At 44.6% G+C, this 19,908-nt stretch overlaps 1 protein-coding gene across 1 annotated transcript in view; it reads right to left on the bottom strand.

The window, feature by feature from the left end:
* Positions 1-61: 61 nt before the first annotated feature.
* Positions 62-19,908, bottom strand: part of LOC310867102 (electrogenic aspartate/glutamate antiporter SLC25A12, mitochondrial-like) — a 24,213-nt gene continuing 4,366 nt past the window's right edge. Inside the window, exons 4-18 of the mRNA XM_083776908.1 lie at positions 19,569-19,684; positions 17,604-17,743; positions 15,129-15,275; positions 14,539-14,677; positions 12,718-12,811; positions 11,565-11,649; positions 10,002-10,083; positions 8,767-8,925; positions 7,705-7,757; positions 7,416-7,496; positions 5,026-5,166; positions 3,433-3,571; positions 1,696-1,854; positions 978-1,068; positions 62-895 (exon numbers count right to left, since the gene is read on the bottom strand). Coding sequence (XP_083633034.1) covers positions 688-895; positions 978-1,068; positions 1,696-1,854; positions 3,433-3,571; positions 5,026-5,166; positions 7,416-7,496; positions 7,705-7,757; positions 8,767-8,925; positions 10,002-10,083; positions 11,565-11,649; positions 12,718-12,811; positions 14,539-14,677; positions 15,129-15,275; positions 17,604-17,743; positions 19,569-19,684 — 1,834 coding nt within the window. The 3' untranslated portion in view covers positions 62-687. The remainder of the gene's footprint in view (positions 896-977; positions 1,069-1,695; positions 1,855-3,432; positions 3,572-5,025; positions 5,167-7,415; positions 7,497-7,704; positions 7,758-8,766; positions 8,926-10,001; positions 10,084-11,564; positions 11,650-12,717; positions 12,812-14,538; positions 14,678-15,128; positions 15,276-17,603; positions 17,744-19,568; positions 19,685-19,908) is intronic.

Raw genomic sequence — 19,908 nt, 5'->3', positions numbered from 1 at the left:
GTCCTAAAGAATCTCCAAACATAAAATTTGAGAATGTACTTTTCACACAGTCGGAACAAAACAATTTTAACGATTTATTTCAACAAAATACAATAAATACATTTAAATTATTTCCCAAGACCCAGTTTATGATTTCAAAATAAACACTTTGAAAACATCTGTACATTCTCTCAAGTCACTGAAATGTAACTCTGTTTCACACATGAACACCAAAGCTTCGCATAGAGAAACACAATAACAGTCGTCCATAATGCCATAATGTCCCTTCACAGAGAAGTACAATATGTACAATAAACTTGTGCAAGCTATGCAAAGTAAATTATGAAAGCCATATTCATGCAGCATTCAAAGTATTATTACAACTATTCAATTGCATATAAATGAAACGGCAGTGGTGTTCCATTTTCAATACAACCAATTTCGAGGGATAAAGGCTGGGAAATGTTTTGGGACTTTAGGCTTCAGGAGCATGCAGCCCTTGCTTGTCGGCATATAAATGTGCGTTGGCTAAATACTTTGTTTCAGATGGTGTCGCTCTCCATACATAAGTGACTTTAAAGTGATAAATGTGCATCGCTCGCCTAAAATAGATTTGTACGCACCAAACACAACGCATCTTCGTTTTGTCACTAAAAGTAGTTATTTACAGCGAGCAACACTGCCGTGCGACAAAGCATAACTTGGGCATTACGAGGCCTGCGGCTCATTTTTGTGCTCAGCTGGTTCGGCTGTCACGGCTCCAGAGGGCTTGAACTTGGGAAGGTGCAAACCAAACTTGCTTTCTATGCCGGCAAATGTAGCAGCAGCAAGGCGATAGCCTCCCACATGGTCTGCCGACAGAGCTGGAAGATCCTCAATCCTGGACTTGGGTGTGGGATCAGAACCAGTAGGACGACTGCGGAGGAGAGGTTTAAGGTCAAGGTCATGGCGAAATCATGACATGGGTGAACAACACTAACTAAGGTAAGTGTACTTACTGTCCTCCAAAGTCGACCTCGAACCATCTTTGCAGCATTTCATAGGTCACCAGGGTCACGCCAAACTGTGGCGAAGACCTGCAGACACGGGCTGATGGAAGAGAAAGTCAGAAAATGACACTTTGTAGGGTTTGATATTTCTCTAATGCAGGGTTCCCCAATTAATTTTCCTCAAGGGCCATATTTTGACTAGCGTACCAGGCTGTGGGCCGAGTCTGCACGCGCGAGGTCGAGGTCTTGCCCTGAAAATTCATTTTCAGGGCAAGACCCCATTTGAAAAGGATGCCCAGTTTGACATGCATAGGCTACTGACCCCCATTTAATGCCATTTATATCTGGGACCCTTAAAAAAAAAAAAAAACATTTTTCTTATTTTTTTGGAAATTCTTTCATGGGCCACAAGGGGGCGCCCTGTGGGCCGCAAATGGCCCGCGGGCCGCCTATTGGGGAACCCTGCTCTAATGACTTGATAAACGGTGTCCCCAGTATGCGACCTCATTTCCTAGTCATGGTGGTGCATTATCCCATTTTAGGCGGGCACCCCTTTTGGTGTTAGCATTACGTTATGCTTTAGCTATTTAAAAATAGCAGATCTACAAGCTCATTACGAGCTTTGAAAAATCGAAGAACGACTGACATAGAAACATGTCATTTTCAAACAGATATTTTTAGAATCTGATCTCAGGTCAGAATGGGTTAAGCATGCGTGAGTGAGTACCTCCTGCTCCCTTCCAGAACGCCCTGAAGCCTTCCTCGTGAAGGATCTTCCTGAAGCAGTCGATGACTCCGCTGTACGACGTCTGGCCGGCGCGGGCTGCCACCTGGAGCCTGGTCTTGATGACATCAGCAGGGGTCACCAGCGAAGCAGCCGGTATTCCTTTATGAGATATTTCACCAACCGACATAATGAGGCACTGTCACTAGACTCACTACAGTATACAGTATGCATAAATAGTATGGCATCCTGACAACCCGCTGCAGTGCTATAGTACAGTTTAATGAAGTGACATACTGTGTGGGTGTGTATACTTATACACACGTGCACACCGTATAAATGAGAAACACTTGAGATTGATCTATAGTACATATCAGTGGGCAACCCCATTCGGGGACATGATAACTTATTCCAAGGCAGGCGTAATCACCCAGTAGTACGGCAGCCAACAAGATTCTTTTGTTTAAACCATTTAGGCCTGACGTCGAAATAAATAAAAAGTCTTCTGAAAGAATATATATTCAAAGATTTGTGGCACATTTTCACGATTTAAAAAAAATAGCAGACCTACAAACTTGAGCTTGTAGATCTGCTATTTTTCAATAGCTAAATAATGCTTATCACCTAATGTATGTATGGACAATACTGTATGTATGTATATTGTCCATACATGCATTCATGAATCCACTTGCTGACCGGCTGTTGTTATTGAGAAATTGTTTTTATAGAGCGGGATATACAGTATGTGAGAATACCATTAACCTATATAAGGCAAGATTTTAAACATTTCATTATGCTTTAAGTTTATGTAGCATGTGACATGTCAAACTACGGGGTTTTCATGATTCTGAATCCATTCCAAACATTAGTTTTGCACAAAAAAACACTCCTTGGGCTAAAACGGCCATAGCCACTTGCCCAATGTGCCCAAAATTGCCCAATGTGCCCAAAATGTGCTGACCTCATCACATTTGTGATGACGGCTATGGCCGTTTTTTTTGTGCAAAACTTATGCTTGAAAGGTGGAATGGATTCAGAATCATGAAAAACCCTAGTTTGACATGTCACATATTACTTAAAGCATAATGAAATGTTGACAATGTTGCCTTATATACAGTAGGTTGTTAATGGTATGGTCAACATACCTATAAACAAGTAAGACGCGCAAACGCGGGAAGCGAACGCAGTGTGTGTGTGGTTGTTTGTGTGTGTGTGTGTGTGTGTGTGTGTGCTACAGCTGCGCCCTCTGGTGTGTGTGTGTGTGTGTGTGTGTGTGTGTGTGTGTGCTACAGCTGCGCCCTCTGGTGGCGGGCGGGTGGTGTCACAGCGGGACAGACAGACACACACACACACACACAGACATGATCTGCAGGGTCTTAGTTAGTGCTCACTGCGTTCGCAAAAACAATTGCTCAATACCGACAGCCAATCAGCAAGTGGATTCATGAATATATGTATATAGACAATATTTTAGGCCAATAACAAAAACTATATTTCCCACTCCACACCCCCGGCTGCCGGACTACAGTGTCAGCCAGTGAAAAACACCAATAATTTAACAATAACACCTATTGTAATAACACAATATTGATATATTAGATATGATTCATATACTAAAATATGGACACACATCACATGGAAAAACAAAGTCACTTTTGTTTGCATCCATATAGTATACTAACGCTAAGACCTTGAATGTCAACGGCCAGAGCGCCGGAACATTCCAGATGTATTTGTTACCTGCAACAGCTCCAGAGCAGAGCAACTGCAGTGGCCCCAGCCTGCCATCTTCATCAGCCAGCTTCGCCTTGGAGTGGGCGTACACAGGGAAGAAGATGGCGGAGAAGGGGATGTCGCGCAGAAAGCACGCTTTCGCTCCCTGCCACAAACACACAAAAGTATTCCTTGTACAACCGCATAACAAGAGACAACAACACCTGTGTGAACACTACCCATTTTGGGCGGGAACCCCTTTTGGTGTTAGCATTATGTTATTCTTTAGCTACTGAAAAATAGCAGATCTACAAGCTCATAGCGCGGCATCGAGTGCCGCGCTATGAGCTTGCAGGTCTGCTATTTTTGAAAAATCGACTGACATAGAAACAGCTTGTTCTGAAAATTGTCAGGACATTTTTAGAATCTGATCTCAGGTCAAAATGGGTTAACACCTGACTAGAGAGAGACAGAGTGACAAAGAAACAACACTATGCTCCTGTTTACGCCTGAGAATGGTAATCATGCATAGTGCTCTTCAGAAAGCAGTACATTGTGCAGGTTCTTTTGGCGTGAGTGGCAGAGACGGCACAGTGAAGCACAATGTGGGGCATCTTCTCTTCTTATTCCCATGCATACCTTCATAAAGCCCAGTCTTCTAAGCTTTCATGCTGTGCTCTCTAAAGTGCAGCTGCAGACCTTCCTTACTGTCTTACTGTATGTTCCCTGATATAAAACATGAGTGGACTGTGGTCCTACTTAAAGGGGTACAGGCAGCGGTTGAGGCGTGTGTGGTTTCGCCTTGGGAATTATCTGGCCTGGGAGCTGTCTGGGCCAACCCACAGGGAGCTGTGGTGGTCACAGTAGGAGCCAAAGGCCCCCAGGCAGAGCTGTGGCCCTTTAGGCCCCCATAACTCATGTGCACGCACGCACGCACGCACGCACGCACGCACACACACACACACACACACACACACACACACACACACACACACACACACACACACACACACAGATTTACCATGGGCCTGGGACTGCTGGCTCCATCTACTGAGAGGAAGTCAGTCTTTTAACAAGCCCCACACTGTCTGCTACTCATTAAAATATGGACTATGAACACATGATTCAAGATGTAAGAAAACCCACAAGGATCTGGAGGGGAGCAGTAGCAGAGCATAATCCCTCCCTAATTTGCTGTTGGTTGTTGGCTGCTGTGTATTTTGCATGTTAAACACTGTTTTGGAAAATTGCAAGAGTCAGAGGGTTGTGTAATCCTCAATTCCAGATTCTGAACTCAATTATGCCTACAGTACACAGTACACTATAAATTTGTATACACAACACTTGGTATATGCCGTGTTATGAACAATGAGTAAACTGCAATGATGGTATATAAACTGAGCTACCGTAACATTTTCAATGTATACATTCAATGCTATGTCATAGTGTTTAATACAATCAATGCGTTGGTATTAACAACACATGGACATCAGTGAATTGCAGACAGTGTAACTTTGTGATATGAACGGGCAGCTTCCATTGCCAATGTCTGGCGCTTGACAGGGCTACAGAATACATGCATGCTTATAGATTCTGCAGATGGAGACCTGCTGACCTTACCTTGTAGAGGCCGAAAAAGCCCAGGTCTCTCACTACACTCAGGGCCTTGACCTTGGGACCTGTGGTGATCTCTCCAGCCACCTGCAGACGGATCTTTACAATCTCCAAGGGATTGGTGAATATGACCTGCGAGCCTCCGGCCTGTAGGAAACAACAACTGTGTTCATATGCGTTTGCTGTTAACGGTAACGGTGCGATGTGTGTGTGTGTGTGTGTGTGTGTGTGTGTGTGTGTGTGTGTGTGTGTGTGTGTGTGTGTGTGAGTCGGTCAACCCACTGTGCAACTGGCGTAATTATGCGAGGTTACCACTTTAACCACATCTGAGGGGTCAAGCTCGGGTGAGGACGATAATGATCTGTGATGTGTAAGCATTTCACCCTGATAAATAGTTTTTTAAATCATCTAAACCTGATGCACAAAAGATACTTTATTTCTCGATCTGATCCCATGTTATCAGAAGAATGGCCTTGACAGGGGGAGAAAAAGGCAGGCATTGATAGAGGAGCCAGTCGGGTCAGGTTGAAATAGGCACCGGGGTGAAGAGAAGCCCTGGCTGATGGTTGGAAGGCTCTGACCCCGGCACCCAGCCCTCTGCCCCCTTCCCTTTCCCCGAGGCGTCTCCTGTGGAGGGGTGAGTGGCCTGGCCTGGCCTCGGCCCGCACACTTCCCCAATTCACCCCGCTCCCAAGGGGGACTGTGGAATCACCCGGGTCCATCATGGTCCAGGCAGCAAGGCCCCCGAGGCACGGCCCGCTCTGACTCAGGCACATTTATCACCCACCCCAAATTCAATCAGGCCCCTGGATGGCTGCTGGTGACATTCAGAGCAGGGGTCCTATCTGTAAACATCCGAGCAATGATCTAAAAAAAGCCTTTGCACATTTAGTCAAAGTGGAAGGGGAATATCCGCTACTCTGATTTATTGCACTCATCCCCCTTGTGGCCATCACTTTATCTTCCTCATTCTGCCGGGTAAGATAACTTAACATGCCATCCCTTCAGATTCATGTGACATTTAACTTTTGCGCTTCACGTCAGGAGGTGGAACAGTTCCTACGAAAAAAGCTTCTCTATACAGAAATCTCAGGGGTCAAAAGGGGGCAGGACGTGTACAAGACGTATCCCTTTCTATTTCAAGTGCTCAACAGTGGGTGGTGGAAGCATCCTCGGTGCTGTCCTTGTGTGAAGACGTGTCCTTGCGCGGCGTCCGCAGGCCTGTGGCAGACCGAGCCTCAGGTATGTGCCATGTTGTCAAACTCAATCACACTGATCTAGAGCCAACTCCATCCAAGGCCCTCCAGGGCCCCTTCCTCCAATTACACACTGACAGAGGTCGCAACCCCGCAGACCCTGCTCCTCCGCCGAGCAACCTGCGGGCTCGGCTCCGTGGAGCGCCTGTTTCACTTCACAGCAGCCCAGTCAGTGGCGTGGGGAGAACCAGGGAATTACTGCCTTAATCCACTGAATCCACTCAAAATGTTACAGCGGGGGCAAATTAGCGAAGGTAAAAATAGCCCGTTCACACAGGCATCATTTCTTAAATGGTGCACAATTAGCAGGGTTCAGGATCCCGAGCCAACCTTACTCTTCAGATAACGAATTTGGGATGTCAATCTGTTATTATTGCATTATTGTAATCAGTCACACGCTGAACTAATGGAATTACTCAATATGGGTATAAACTGAAAACAAGGAGCGTACACGAAATTATTCGTGATTATGTCCTGAACATTACCCTCGTCAAGTGAGCTCAGGTTATCTGGTGGTGCCAAACCACAACCAAAATAGTATGATGAGAACTGTTCTTCATAGAGCTTTTTCAGCTTGGAATATGCTCCCCATAAATCACACACACACCAGAAGCACATTTTCTTAAACATAAATTGTTTTCATAATTTTTTTGTATTTTGTGTAAACACTGTATTTGTGACTATTGGTAGTTGTTAAATGCAGAGCGACTTCACTGTTTTTGCTGATAAATAGATTTTGTCTGCTTTCATTTTTAATTATCGTTTGTACTGTATACATTTTTGTGTGGACCCCAGGAAGACTAGCGACCACTTTGTGGAAGCTAATGGGGATCCTGATAAAGAAAGAAGAAAGAATTTTCAGTCAGATGAATTCATGCTTTAGAAGAAATGTATGACAACTAACTTTTCAAAGCAATATTATAATCCAACAAAATCATAAAATGCTTTTCTTTCTCTTAGGCTCACGCCAAGATGCATTAAGTTTAAGCGAAAAACCTCTCTTTTGGGTATTCTCATAGATAGAATTTTAATAAAGTGACCCACGTTGATCCCTGTCTACGCACCCGTCTCTGCGCCGATCAGGTGTGCATACGACTTTGTTTCCATAGATATAATTGAAAATATCATTAGGCTGCTTACAGTTGCACCAGCCAGAACCTCTGCAAACAGAGGGATGGTTCCATCCTCTGTGGTGAACTTGTCTCTTACAAAGTCGTTCATCTGAAGAAAAAGAAAGAAAAAGGTTTTGAGACACAATCTTGATAGCACAGCATTTTAATGTGAACTTATGATTGCAGCCACATCCTGAATTTGAATAGTGTATTTCTGCAATGCACTATTTATTTATCATTCATAGTTGTTCATTACAAAAAAATTGTTTCATTTTTTTTCTCCCAGGGCATTCTGTTCTAAACATTGAAAGACTTGCCGTAAGTTTGATAGCTTTTTCCGGGGCCACGCCAATGAGCTGCGGTATGAGACCTGCAAAATATTATTCATAGACACCGTTACAATACCCGACAGGTAGACACAGCAACTCTGGCTTGAGATGAATATATCCATTGACAGTTGGTACAATATAATCTGTGTGATTCTTGTGCAGGTAAAACAACCCCATAAATATTTACAGATATGGCTCATACATCTGATGCACCCCAATTTAAGCACAAAGACCCCATTGACAACAAACAAAAGCCCAAAATATGACACTACTGGTGTGTTGCGGGATCAGCATTGTCAAGGCCTGATCCCACTGTGGTGGGGGAACAGAGAGAGCTGTGTGGCCTGGGGTGAGCAGAGTGGAGTGAGGGTGGGTGGGTGGGTCGAGGGGGTGCGCGCTACAGCGGCGATAACCACCATACTGTTTCACCGTCTGTCCCTCATCGGCCGCAGATAAACTTCTGAAGGAGCTGCTGAGTGACCACTGCTGGTATGCAGCCAGAAAACAGCCAAGCGTGTCTGTCTCTCAGTCAATCACTCTCTCATCGTGTGGAAGAGATAGAGGAAGGGTGTGTGTGTGTGTGTGTGTGTGTGTGTGTGTGTGTGTGTGTGTGTGTGCGCGCGCGCGTGCGCGTCGGGCGGCCGGGGTGGGGGCAGTAGATGCAGAGCAACAAAGAGCTGCCGTAGTGGACACAGCAGTAGATGGCAGTCTTGACTTCCCTCATTTGAATGGCTCCAGGGCTGAGGGTAGTGTTGTATATCACAAGCCTTCAACAGCACTATCACCGTGCTGGCGGAGCCAGATCAGACAGTGCTACTACATGAACCCTCTGGGAGCTCCCCCTCAGTACAGAGATAATGAAAACGTGACCCCTGGGTGTTGTTGCTTTATTATACGCTGAATAGGGAGGGGGCAAATGTTTCTGGTATCAATTAGCAAACCACGCCGCTGATATTATTAGCACACTGACAACTCATGATGCTTTCCCACCAGAACACATATACAATATGTACACTCTGATTCTAGGTTCTGTAACATAAGTGTTATTACCTCTGTAGAAGCCAAAGAAGCCTTCGTATCGCAGCACTTTCTTAGCGCAGTCAAAGCTGCTCTTGTACATCAGTTCTCCTACAAAGGAGCTTGTGGAGCGCTGGTTCTGCATGCGGGTTTTCACCAGGTCTATGGGGTACACGGCCGTCGCACCGGTGGCTAAAAGACATTATTATGAATTAATCATCACACCTGCAGCATCCTGGTGACAATCGATATTAAGTTGCAAGATATACATTTTGTTTCTGATTTCATCCTCATTTCTAGACCATCTAATAGACACTCTGCACACACTATGATTACAAATGTAATATATTCTGTGTGTTTTCCTGAGACACTGTGAAATACATCAATAATGTACAATAATACATATGTAGTCACATAACAAGTCACATGAGTAAGAATTTAGTAGTGGCAGAGAGTTATTGCTACACAGGTGCTAAAAATAGTGTGTGCGTGTTGCTACACAGGTGCTAAAAATCGTGTGTGTGTGTGTGTGTGTGTGTGTGTGCGTGTGTGTGTGTGCGACGTGCGTGCATGTTTGTGTGTGTATAACGTACATGAACACAGCCATTCAGGTCAGACAGTAGGGAGGGAGTATACTGTATAGGAGGCAGAGCTACAGCAGGTTGCACTAAATCCTGTTTTCAGACACACTGGCTTGCCATGTCTTGTCTGACATCAAAGTAATGACTCTTTGCTCAAACATGCAAAAACTGCTGGCATCGTTCATCAGCACAACGTGTGAGAAAAGGTTGATTATTTATAACTATAAAGAGATGGAGGTTTCACTGTCCATTTTGTGATGCCCCTCCAACACCTGAATGCACAACTTTGAGTGCCAAAGGTCAATTAGGATTGATATACTGCAGACTGCAGTCACGCATGCACACGCTTAGGCACATACTGTATGCAAACGCACACAGAATTATGTTCCTATCTCAGGGGCAGTTACTGTATGTCAGAGGTTCCTTGTATCAGTTCCTTCCTTCCAGTGTAATTAGACGAGAGATTCCAGAGTACGGTTCCGGAAGATTTGTGTCATTCCAAGGCTCAGACCCTAAAGACAGCCTGGAGCCACCAGTGGCACAGCACCACAATGCAGGAGTCTCAGATCAGAGCCCCTCTCCCTACAGCACAATAGCCAGCCCCGGGGGGCCTCAACGCGCCAGTCTAGCCCAGCTAGGGTTACCCCTCGGCGGCCCGGGGGGCTCCACGGCAGACATGTCACTCACCTCCGGCGATTGAGCCCAGCATGAACCTGTAGGCAGACTCAGCCGCCTGGAGCCAGACGGCCCGAGGCGCATCGTGACCGTGCTGTATGAGGAGAAAAGACACCGGCGGTCAAATGAATCTGGAGAAAGACGAGGGATCACGACACTAACCATGAATCGGCTGACTATTAAATTATAGTGAACCAGATACATTGTGGAGAGAGGAAAAATGCGACGGAGCTACTCAACAAAGGAGGAGAGCAATGGAATGCAGAGCTGTCAGGCTCTAACGTCGAATTCACCAGCCAGTATTATATATCACAGACAGTCCAGCTTTTGGATACAGTAAATGAGTGTGTATGGTCGTGGACTCCTCACAGTTTTCCAGGGATGACAATTGATTAGTATGAGGCTAGCAAGGGGTTATAGTGGCTAAAGGTCTTATGTTATTTTTTTTTACAACAAAGCATAATTTCTCCCCTATCTACTTGATCTCTGTTCTGGTGTTTGATGTCGTGAGTGGAGCCCTTTTGTTTTCCCTGTGGTGCAGAGGAACAGATTAGTCCCACAAGCCTTTCCATGTACAGATAAGTATCTACATGAATATAACACGGCTAGAGTAAGACTCAGAGTCATAGTATGCATGCCCAGGCCAGGGGGAGTTTAAGAGGAGCGGAGAGCAGATCGGGCTACTTCCGTCTCCCCCAGCTGCTTCCACTGAGAATTGCATGCTAACGAGATTGAGGTCTTGATCAAAAGGTTTGAAACGATTATCCCTCTTCCTACTGGGGGGGCAGACCTGAGAATTGCAACATGTCCACGTCCGTCCTTCCCCAGTCCCCCCCCCGCCACCCTTGCCGGAATTAAATTCCAGAACGCTGAGCAGAAGTCTTGGGTGCACGAGTGGCCTGAGAGGTCTGACCACAGCCTGATACGGAGGACCGTGTCATCCGGTTTGAGGCAGGAACCATTTCATTCTCCCAGATCCAGATCACCCCCACCCCGCGCCTCCAGCCCTCACCCCCCCCCCCCCCCCCCCCCGCCCCCTACCACCCCTGCACTCTGCTCTCACTCCAAACAGACTTTGCCGAAGGCTCCTAAGACTCCCGAAGACCCACACTGATAAAAGCATCCTATTAGCTCCTCAGATGTATGATTGCGTGTGATGTGTTCGTCTAAGCACCGCTGAATAAAATCCTTTCAGGGATAGCAGTATCGCAAACAATCCATGCCTCTTTTTATACCTATAATTGGTAGACTTTTATCTGGGAGTTTTACTAATGCACTTCACAAGGGGGAGAAGAAACACGGGCACTCTGCTAATTCAGTCGCTGAGCAGTCTCCTCACTACTCTCTCGGATTTACAGGTTAGGGTTACAGGCTAAAGGAGTAAAGGAGCACAGTCTACCTGTCTCTGGTGAGGGGTATTGAGAGATGTCAGCCACAGTCTACCTGTCTCTGGTGAGGGGTATTGAGAGATGTCAGCCACAGTCTACCTGTCTCTGGTGAGGGGTATTGAGAGATGTCAGCCACAGTCTACCTGTCTCTGGTGAGGGGTATTGAGAGATGTCAGCCACAGTCTACCTGTCTCTGGGCCTCCGCCAGGTGATATGGCATCGCTCCTTCCTCCAACGGCGCTATCCTCTCGATGTCCGTATAGATCAGCCGTCTGAACAGCATGGGAGAATGGTTACGTTACACCAGGAAATAAGCCATAGCCCTGTGTCTATCCAGGGGGGCAGTCAGACAGATATTCTGTGAAGCCACTAAGGAAATCGGGACTTCCTGAAAGTTCATAATGGCCTGTTGTGGCGCTGTCATTGGGCCCAAAAAACCCCATAGCTCCATAGAGGCCCATGTATTTGGTCCCAACTTCACCTAGACTGTATTACCTTAATAAACATGGTCATGAATACTTTCTGCTTTCAGTCACTAGTTTAAAGTCTCATTTCTCATGTCATAATATTCTTTTTGGAAAATTATGGTCCCATTTATTAAAAAGATTACCATAAAGTTGCGCATGTTCTGAGGGGCGTGGCTACCGTTACAGTCTATGATCGGGATCCCCGCCCGCTCGAGTCAAAATAAAAACCAACGAAGAAGAAGGGGGGAAGTCCCGCCTCGTTGTCTGGGCCAGCCAACGGGCCAACTGGGCCCAAACGGATCTAGAAATATGGTGACTTACAGTTCAAGGACTGACAGGCTTCATTTTAAGTCCATATTAGACCCGGAGAACGCTTTGTCCATATTTTTTACAGTCTATGTGTCTATCACAAGCAGGTGATGTAACATTTTCCACAGACCCTTTATGGCCTTATAACTTCTAATTTATTGCCTCTTTAACGTGAGTTTATATAAACAACAGACAAACACAACTGGATAGGCGCCCGCAATCCAACAAGTAAAACCATAGTGTTCTGTTACCATTCGCGTCAAAGAGGCAAATGTTCCCCACTGGCCTGATGCATCATAAAGTCTGCATCCATGTTTTATGTTTGTCTTGTAAAGCAACCAGTGGAGCCACTGTTGTTAAACAGAATGGGCAATAACTTCGAATTTACATCCAATAAATGAGGCTGTAACATTTTTATCACATTCAAGGGATAATCAGAAATGGAACTGTTTTATATATATATATATATATATATATATACACACACACAGACACACACACACACACTGAATGCAGAGGGCTGCAGGGACAGTAGTACTCAAGGACAGAGATTCTGAACCTTACCCAGAGTGGGAGTGCAGACCAGCAAGTTGGTACAGGATGTCAATCTCCATTGGTGTAATCTGGCCAAACCTATTGGCCGCACGAACAAACTCCTCTGTATGAAAATGACGACAAGAGGAAATGGTGTCATGCACAGTTAAAACAGGTTCTTATTCAAGGAAAGCCATGGAAAACACATTAATTCTCCATACAGGGGGAATACAGACTTATTAATTATAAATATTATTCCGACCTGGGTCAAAGAGTGATAGAAAATATTTGGTGGTTTTGTCTAGCCCACCTCGGGGCAAGATGGGTGAGGTTAATGTCACGCACGCACGCATGCACACACACACACACACACACACACACACACACACACACACACACACACACACACACACACACACACACACACACACACACACACACACACACACACTTGGGAGCTGCCAAGCACAACCACAGGTTATACTGTTGCTCACTGGGCAGTTGGGGGTTTAGTCTCAGTGCCTTGCTCAAGGCCACTTCAATGAGGTGTTGAGGGAGGGGTGAATGTCATTCACTTCCCATTTTGTCTTGCTCTCTGCCACAAGTGCACTCCTCTAACCTTTAGGCCAGTGGTTCCCAAAGTGGGGTCCGGGGACCCCCAGGAGTCCTTGAGGGAGTTCCAGGGGGTCTCCACCTAAATGATAGTTTGGTACACTCCCAGAGTTACAGACCCATAAGGGTCCATTTGGTTCTATTTGTACACTCTCATTGGGGTCTCAGGGATAGAAATGCCATTAAATGGGGTCCGTAGACTAATGCATGTCAAACTGGGTGTCCTTGAAATTAAACGGTTTGAGAATCACTGCGTAAAGATCTTCTCTTATGGGGGTCCCTGGCATATCTTTTCAAATGGGGGTCCGCGGGATAATTAGTGTCAATTTGGGGGTCCTTGACATGAAAAAGTTTGGGAACCACTGCTTTAGGCCACTTCATGCTGAAATGCAATATAACCCAGCAAACTGAAATAAAGAATAATGGCAATGACTATTTGACCCAAGTCTGTCCTACATGAGGGAAACTGAGAAGAGATTGCAGGGGACAATAAAGAGAAAGCTAGCACAGAAGCAGGGTAAAGTATACATCTCAATGGGAAAGATGGGGCAGGAGGAGACGTGATTAACAGTTCACTACCACTTCCACAGATCTACATACAGCATAAGGGAGGGACGAACCAATTTATCATATTATGATGTTTATTTACCTTATGAATTTAGTGCTACGGTATAATGTTCCCTGTGTTCCCTGACACCACTCTGTCAAAAGAGTTGAAGCATGATCGCAAAGCCACATTTCATAAAACATTATGAAATGTAGCATCTTGCATACAACATAATGGAATGCACACGCGTATAACTCCTGCTACTGATACATCGGTAGGCCAGTCACTATTTTAGATAATCGCATTTCTTTTCCATAATCGTAAATTGTTTCCTTGTTGAAAAATGTCATTACATTTTCAAACATTTTTCAAAAATAGCAGAAATAGCAGGTCTACAAGCTTGTAGATCAACTATTTCTGCTATTTTGTACATTTTTTGGAAAGATTTTTTTAATGTTAAATGTGTCAGTCAGTGATTTCTTTGTCAATTTAACTTAATTGTCATATCTGCCCTGTGCAGTTTGTGATTACGAAGCCTAAAAGACAAGCGGAAATACAACTTGTAACGTTCCAACATTCCAATGCAAATGAACACAAATAAATCACAATTATTTGTGTAACAATTAATCATCAACTTAAATGTGTAATCGGTGTTGTGCAGCAGCAACTCGTTAAGGCCAGGGCAGTAATACCTTTGGTGACCGGCGTGTCTCGTTGTGTTCCAGCGAGGGTGCCGTACACCTTGCGAACCAGCTCCATGTTGTTGAGGAGCGCGTTGAAGGCACTAAAGTAGGAGAAGCTCACCACGTGGGATGTGCTGCCACCGGCGGCCTGGCGGGAAGATCCAAGGTTGCTGTCATTCAGGGCTAATTCCACCTTTCATACTTTGTCATAAAACCACTTGCTGAAGATTTCCTACTTACAAAACGAAAGGGATTAAAAACCCCGCTAGCAGACACAACTCAAAATTTCAGTCAAAGGGTGTGAAAAATCTAAATCCACAACGAATCCCGCAACTAATGAGAACATTGCGTTGATTTGTTGAACACCTGTTATTTCCGGTGAGTGACACGGTTGTATGATCACTTATGAATTTGGCTTTGGTGACAACTTTAATAATCTCCACTAAAATCACCCATGCATGTAATGAACAGCTTCAACACGTCAACAAAACTATTAACATGGATGTGAATCATAATTTGTGGTTTTACATTGGGCCCTGGATCCTTCACACTGATCCTTTTAAACTGAAACGACAGGTGTGCTGCTTTCTGGAACTCACCGAGACCAAGTTCTCCTCAACAAACGGGGTCAGCATGTGGTGTCTGATGGTGGCCATGATGTCACTGAAGTCCATGGCAGTGATGGAGCCACTCTTGCTTTTGTCTTTCAGTATAAAAGCCTGGCGAGAGTGCTCAAACTGCAGCTCCTGTTTGAGAGAAAGAGAGAGAGAAATGGTGAATCTGTCAGCTAACAAAGTAAGCAAAAAGGGGGGGCGGGGGGTTCCTGTGGTGAGGAGCGTTGCATTACAGAACAGCGGTGAGATAGAACATTTGGAGAAAGAAAGTCTAACGATATCAGCGTTAGACATTGCTTTTAGCGAAGTGGAAGTCATCAGATGTGACAGTGTTACGACACTGGCCTCTTGTAATCACCACTGTCTCTCTGGAGACTAATGGAAACCATGTCCAGCATAGACTGATCTCGGGCCAGAGCCGAGCAGAGCTTGTGAAAGTCGGGATGGGCGGCAAGTGTGTCCAGAGGGAGAGTGATTCAATATGACAGCCGTGCAATCAGGAGGGGATGCAGATGAAGACTGACCCAGGGTCAAGTCTGCTGTCAAAGCTCATCGCATACAACCAGGAGATCTCTGCTCGCATCTGCATAAGTCACCCTATAACAGGAGAGGTCAGCTGCAGTGCTTTTCTTCATCAGAATATTATACTGTTCATTAGTTGGTCACTAAACTGTCGTCATTAAGTCCATGTTGCACTGAGATGACAGAATTTCAGTATTGACACGCATACAAACACAAATATCAGATCCTTGTTTATTATGTCATGCGGATTTGGAATGCAACTTGGCTGGTCAGTTGCAGCAATAATAGAATAACCACAAGGTGGCAGGGCAAAGTGGGTTTGAAATATGTATGTACATGATACCAAATCTAGCCACTGGAGACTGGACTCAAGAAATGTTTCAAGAATATTTTCAGGATTGTTGCTGAAGGAAGAAACTTAAACCAATTGCCATCAGAGAAACTAAATGGAATCGGGTGCAACATGACAGAGGAAAGGAAATAATATTGATCGATCTAAATTCAAACTTGCACACACAAGGGGGAAGCCCTAGTCAACTATGATAAACCACAAAGTGCTCTGAGGGATCCCACACTCATGGCGGAGCAAGGGTTTTAGTCTGTCCAACTACTCTCACCCAGACAGAGACCACCCAGCATTACTCTGAGGCCCACATACATCCATTTCCAACCAAACACCTCTGTCATAGAGATTATACCTTTACAGAGCTGACTGCTGAGCTAAATGAAAACCTACACACAAGGTGGACGTTTCAGTGACGTACAATCAGCTCCCGTTAAAAGGGAAAAAACTCCCTTAAACAGTTTGACTACCCAAATTCATAGTCAAGAGTATCTGACTGAAACTCAGCGACTGAGATACCAGGAATGTGGTGGTGGAGAGACACAGAGAAGTTCTGTCATTTGACGTTTAGTTCTGGTTACTGACATTGAGCAGTGACATACGGTTAACATGAGTTTTAGCTCCATCAGATAATTTGGTCATCATTTGTGTCCTGGCTGTGAATGAGAACCATGTGATCCTCGAAGAGAGCACTTTCTTCAGGTCATCACTCAGAATGTTTGTTGGCGCGTTAGCTATAATCTAACTGGTTGATCGAACATAAGCCAGTGTAGTACAGCAGATAATAGGAACAATCTTTCACTTGGTGATACAAGCGTGAAATTTGGCATGAACATGCCTCTGGGTCACCTCTTTAACTTTTTTAACCGAGCCAACGAAAAATCCAATATGGCGGTCATTTTTCAAGATGTGGCGGTTGTCCAGAACCGCCACAAAAGGCCTTTTTTATTTGGCGGCCATCTTGAAAAATGACCGCCATATTGGATTTCTCGCTGGCTCGGTTAAAAAAGTTAAAGAGGTGACCCAGAGGCATGTTCATGCCAAATTTCACGCTTGTATCACCAAGTGAAAGGTTCTCTCACAATATGGCTGTTAGCCGCTGTACTAGTGAAATTCTCATTACACTCAATTACAATATACTTTGTATTCCTTGTTTGCTGAGGTAATTTTCCTGTGAACATTCACAGGTGCTAATTGTTTGTGGGTTTTATAGTAACTAATAATAGTGTTGTTATTGTTTTTGCAATGAACAAATTATGAAATCTTGGAGGGACTGCACAATATGACACATTCTATGATGGTGTGGCCTGTAGGTCACACCATCTGTAGACTGCAGTACACTATAATTTGTCATAACAGGGATAGTTTGTGGTCATTCTGGTTTTGGTTCCATGGTTTTGGTCCCAATTTGAACTTCATGCAAGATCTAATACTAAGACTGTAGCACTAAAGGAAAACACTTTTTGTTTTGTTTTTGGAGCAGAATTATAGTATAGCAGTGGTGGTCCACCACTGCTGAACATAGAAGACATGAAATATCAAATATAGACAACAATCTTTCCAGAAAACATGGGTCTATATGGTGTCCCTGTTACCTGCAGAAACTGGGTGAACTCTGCATAGCTGAGGTGCCTCTTCCTTTCATGGCCAAAGTGAAGCCTGATGAAATCACAGTTCCAGTTGAAGGGGATGTGGTGGTGGACTGTGGTTTGGCTGAAGATATCACGCACATTTTCTGGTGAAATGAGAAATGAATGAATAATAACAACAGATAACTGATGGAAAATCATGCAAGATACACAGATTGTATAAGCCTGCCTCATCCGTGTGCCTCATTTGTGGGCTCAAGTTGAAGAAACAGTCAATATGGAATTAAGGGAGTCTGTGTGGGATTTAGCTGCTATAAGCAATAATATGTCAAAATTGTAATTACCTTTTTTTTTGTAGTCAGACAGCCAGCAATGGGTAGAACGCTCCCAAAAATGTAGTCTCTGTGACACATTTAGCTAGGGGCCGCAATCTGCATTAAGATGTTCCTAGAAGCTTTGTCATTGGTCGAAGAAAACCCGGTCGCAATGATTAACCAATCAGGAAGCAGACATGCAAATCAACCAATGACAAAGCTTCTAGGAGAATCTTTGAATGCAGATTGCGGCCCCTAGATGTGTCACAGAGACTAAATATTTTTGGGAGTGTTCTACCCATTGCTGGCTGTACCAAAAAAGACAAAAAAAGAAAGATCATTAAAATGTTGACATTATTGCTTATAGCAGCTTTAAGGCTGCCTGATAGACCAATTTCCAATTATACGTAGCATTTCACACAAAGAGCAGCTCCTTTTTTTTCTCCTCTGTGGCCCTCAGTTTTGGTGACATGCTGGATCCATGCAGTCTCGTCAGATGTAAGTGGTTATAATGTGGTGTTCCCCACCGCTTGCCCACTATCATACCCTAGGAACAAGGAGCTGGCCTCTGCACCGCTCACTGGGCACCAGACGCCCAGGAAAGACAAACAGTCTACCGCATTCTTCATTGGCTGCAGATGCTACGGAACGACCTGAAACCCTAGAGTCATCTATATACTGTATAATGCTTACTGAAACACGCCTACACGTACATTCCAGAGCCATCATCACTGGGACTATACTGTACAATTATTGTTCTGTAGAAGGAGATGTAGTCTGCACACTGTTTTGTAGCTCCCACGGGAAAACAAAACATCTCCTTCTCCTGTACGTATCTTTTTGTTCAGCACCTGAATGTTTTTTTAGAGATGCTAGATGAGATATTGATGAGTGCATACTTTCTTTTGGATTTAGTTTCTATTCTTGTTCTGTCCCAGCATACAGTAGATAGAAAATAGTATACAAAAGTGTCCAATCAGTGTTCATAGCCACCTGGGGCGGCAGTGGCTCAGGATGAAGAGCGGTTGTTCTGGAATGGTTGTGCAAAAATGTAAAGCCTGGAGGAACACATTGGCCGCTCTGGTCTAAAAGTGGAGTCAACCCTTCCGGGTGGGCGTCGCTCCAAATTATGTGACGTAGCGCTGCACTAGGGGGAGAGGAGGGGCCGGGGGTGACGGACAGATCGATGAGATCCAATCAGGGCGCGCGCAAATCTGAGCCGCGACCCGCCCCTCTAGACCAGAAACCTAACACGTTAGCTCAGGCTATTGAATCGCTAAATACTCCCAATGAGCAGGTTAGTGCCTTGCATGGTTTCCTCCTCATTCGGTTTGTGAATGGGTGGATGTGAAGTACATTGTAATGTAAAGCATTTTGGAGAAAAGCTAAATTTACCTACTTTTCTGGGGAGACCCGATGACACAAATTCCTAATTGTACCATTCAATCCATCGCATGCTTTTCTATTTCTATCAATTCCCGGGTGATACACATTTATTTCCTAAACAAATCTAATGTTAACACCAATTACACTCATTTGGAATCATGCATAATATGTAGGCTCTATTCGGTTATAACTAAATGATATGTCCACTGTAAATAAGCTGTACGCTAATGTAAGTGCACTAATGTGGTGATGTCCATCTTCATGCACATACCAAATGAGATGTCCCCCGTGCCAGTCTTGTCAAACAACTGAAAGGCAACTATGAACAGGGCATCCGGGGCACACAGAACAGACTCAAAGGCCTGAAACTCCTGGAAAGAGATCAGTCTGAAAGAAAAAAGAACAATAATGGACAACCTTAATGCTGCTAAACTAACAAGTTGAAATCCTAAATGCTAATATTACACATCTGAGGCACCAACGTGAACACATGTACAGTGAATTATTGTATTTACAAGTCGTGAGGAATCCACTGGAAACTGAATTCTGTCTTACCATTTATATTATATATTGAGATGTCATGTGAGGCATGACAACAGTGTGTGAAGCAT

Source organism: Protomyctophum parallelum (assembly GCF_964188405.1).
Source record: "Protomyctophum parallelum genome assembly, chromosome: 11".
In the NCBI taxonomy this organism is placed as follows: domain Eukaryota; kingdom Metazoa; phylum Chordata; class Actinopteri; order Myctophiformes; family Myctophidae; genus Protomyctophum; species Protomyctophum parallelum.
This window is presented reverse-complemented; position numbering and strand designations above follow the sequence as displayed.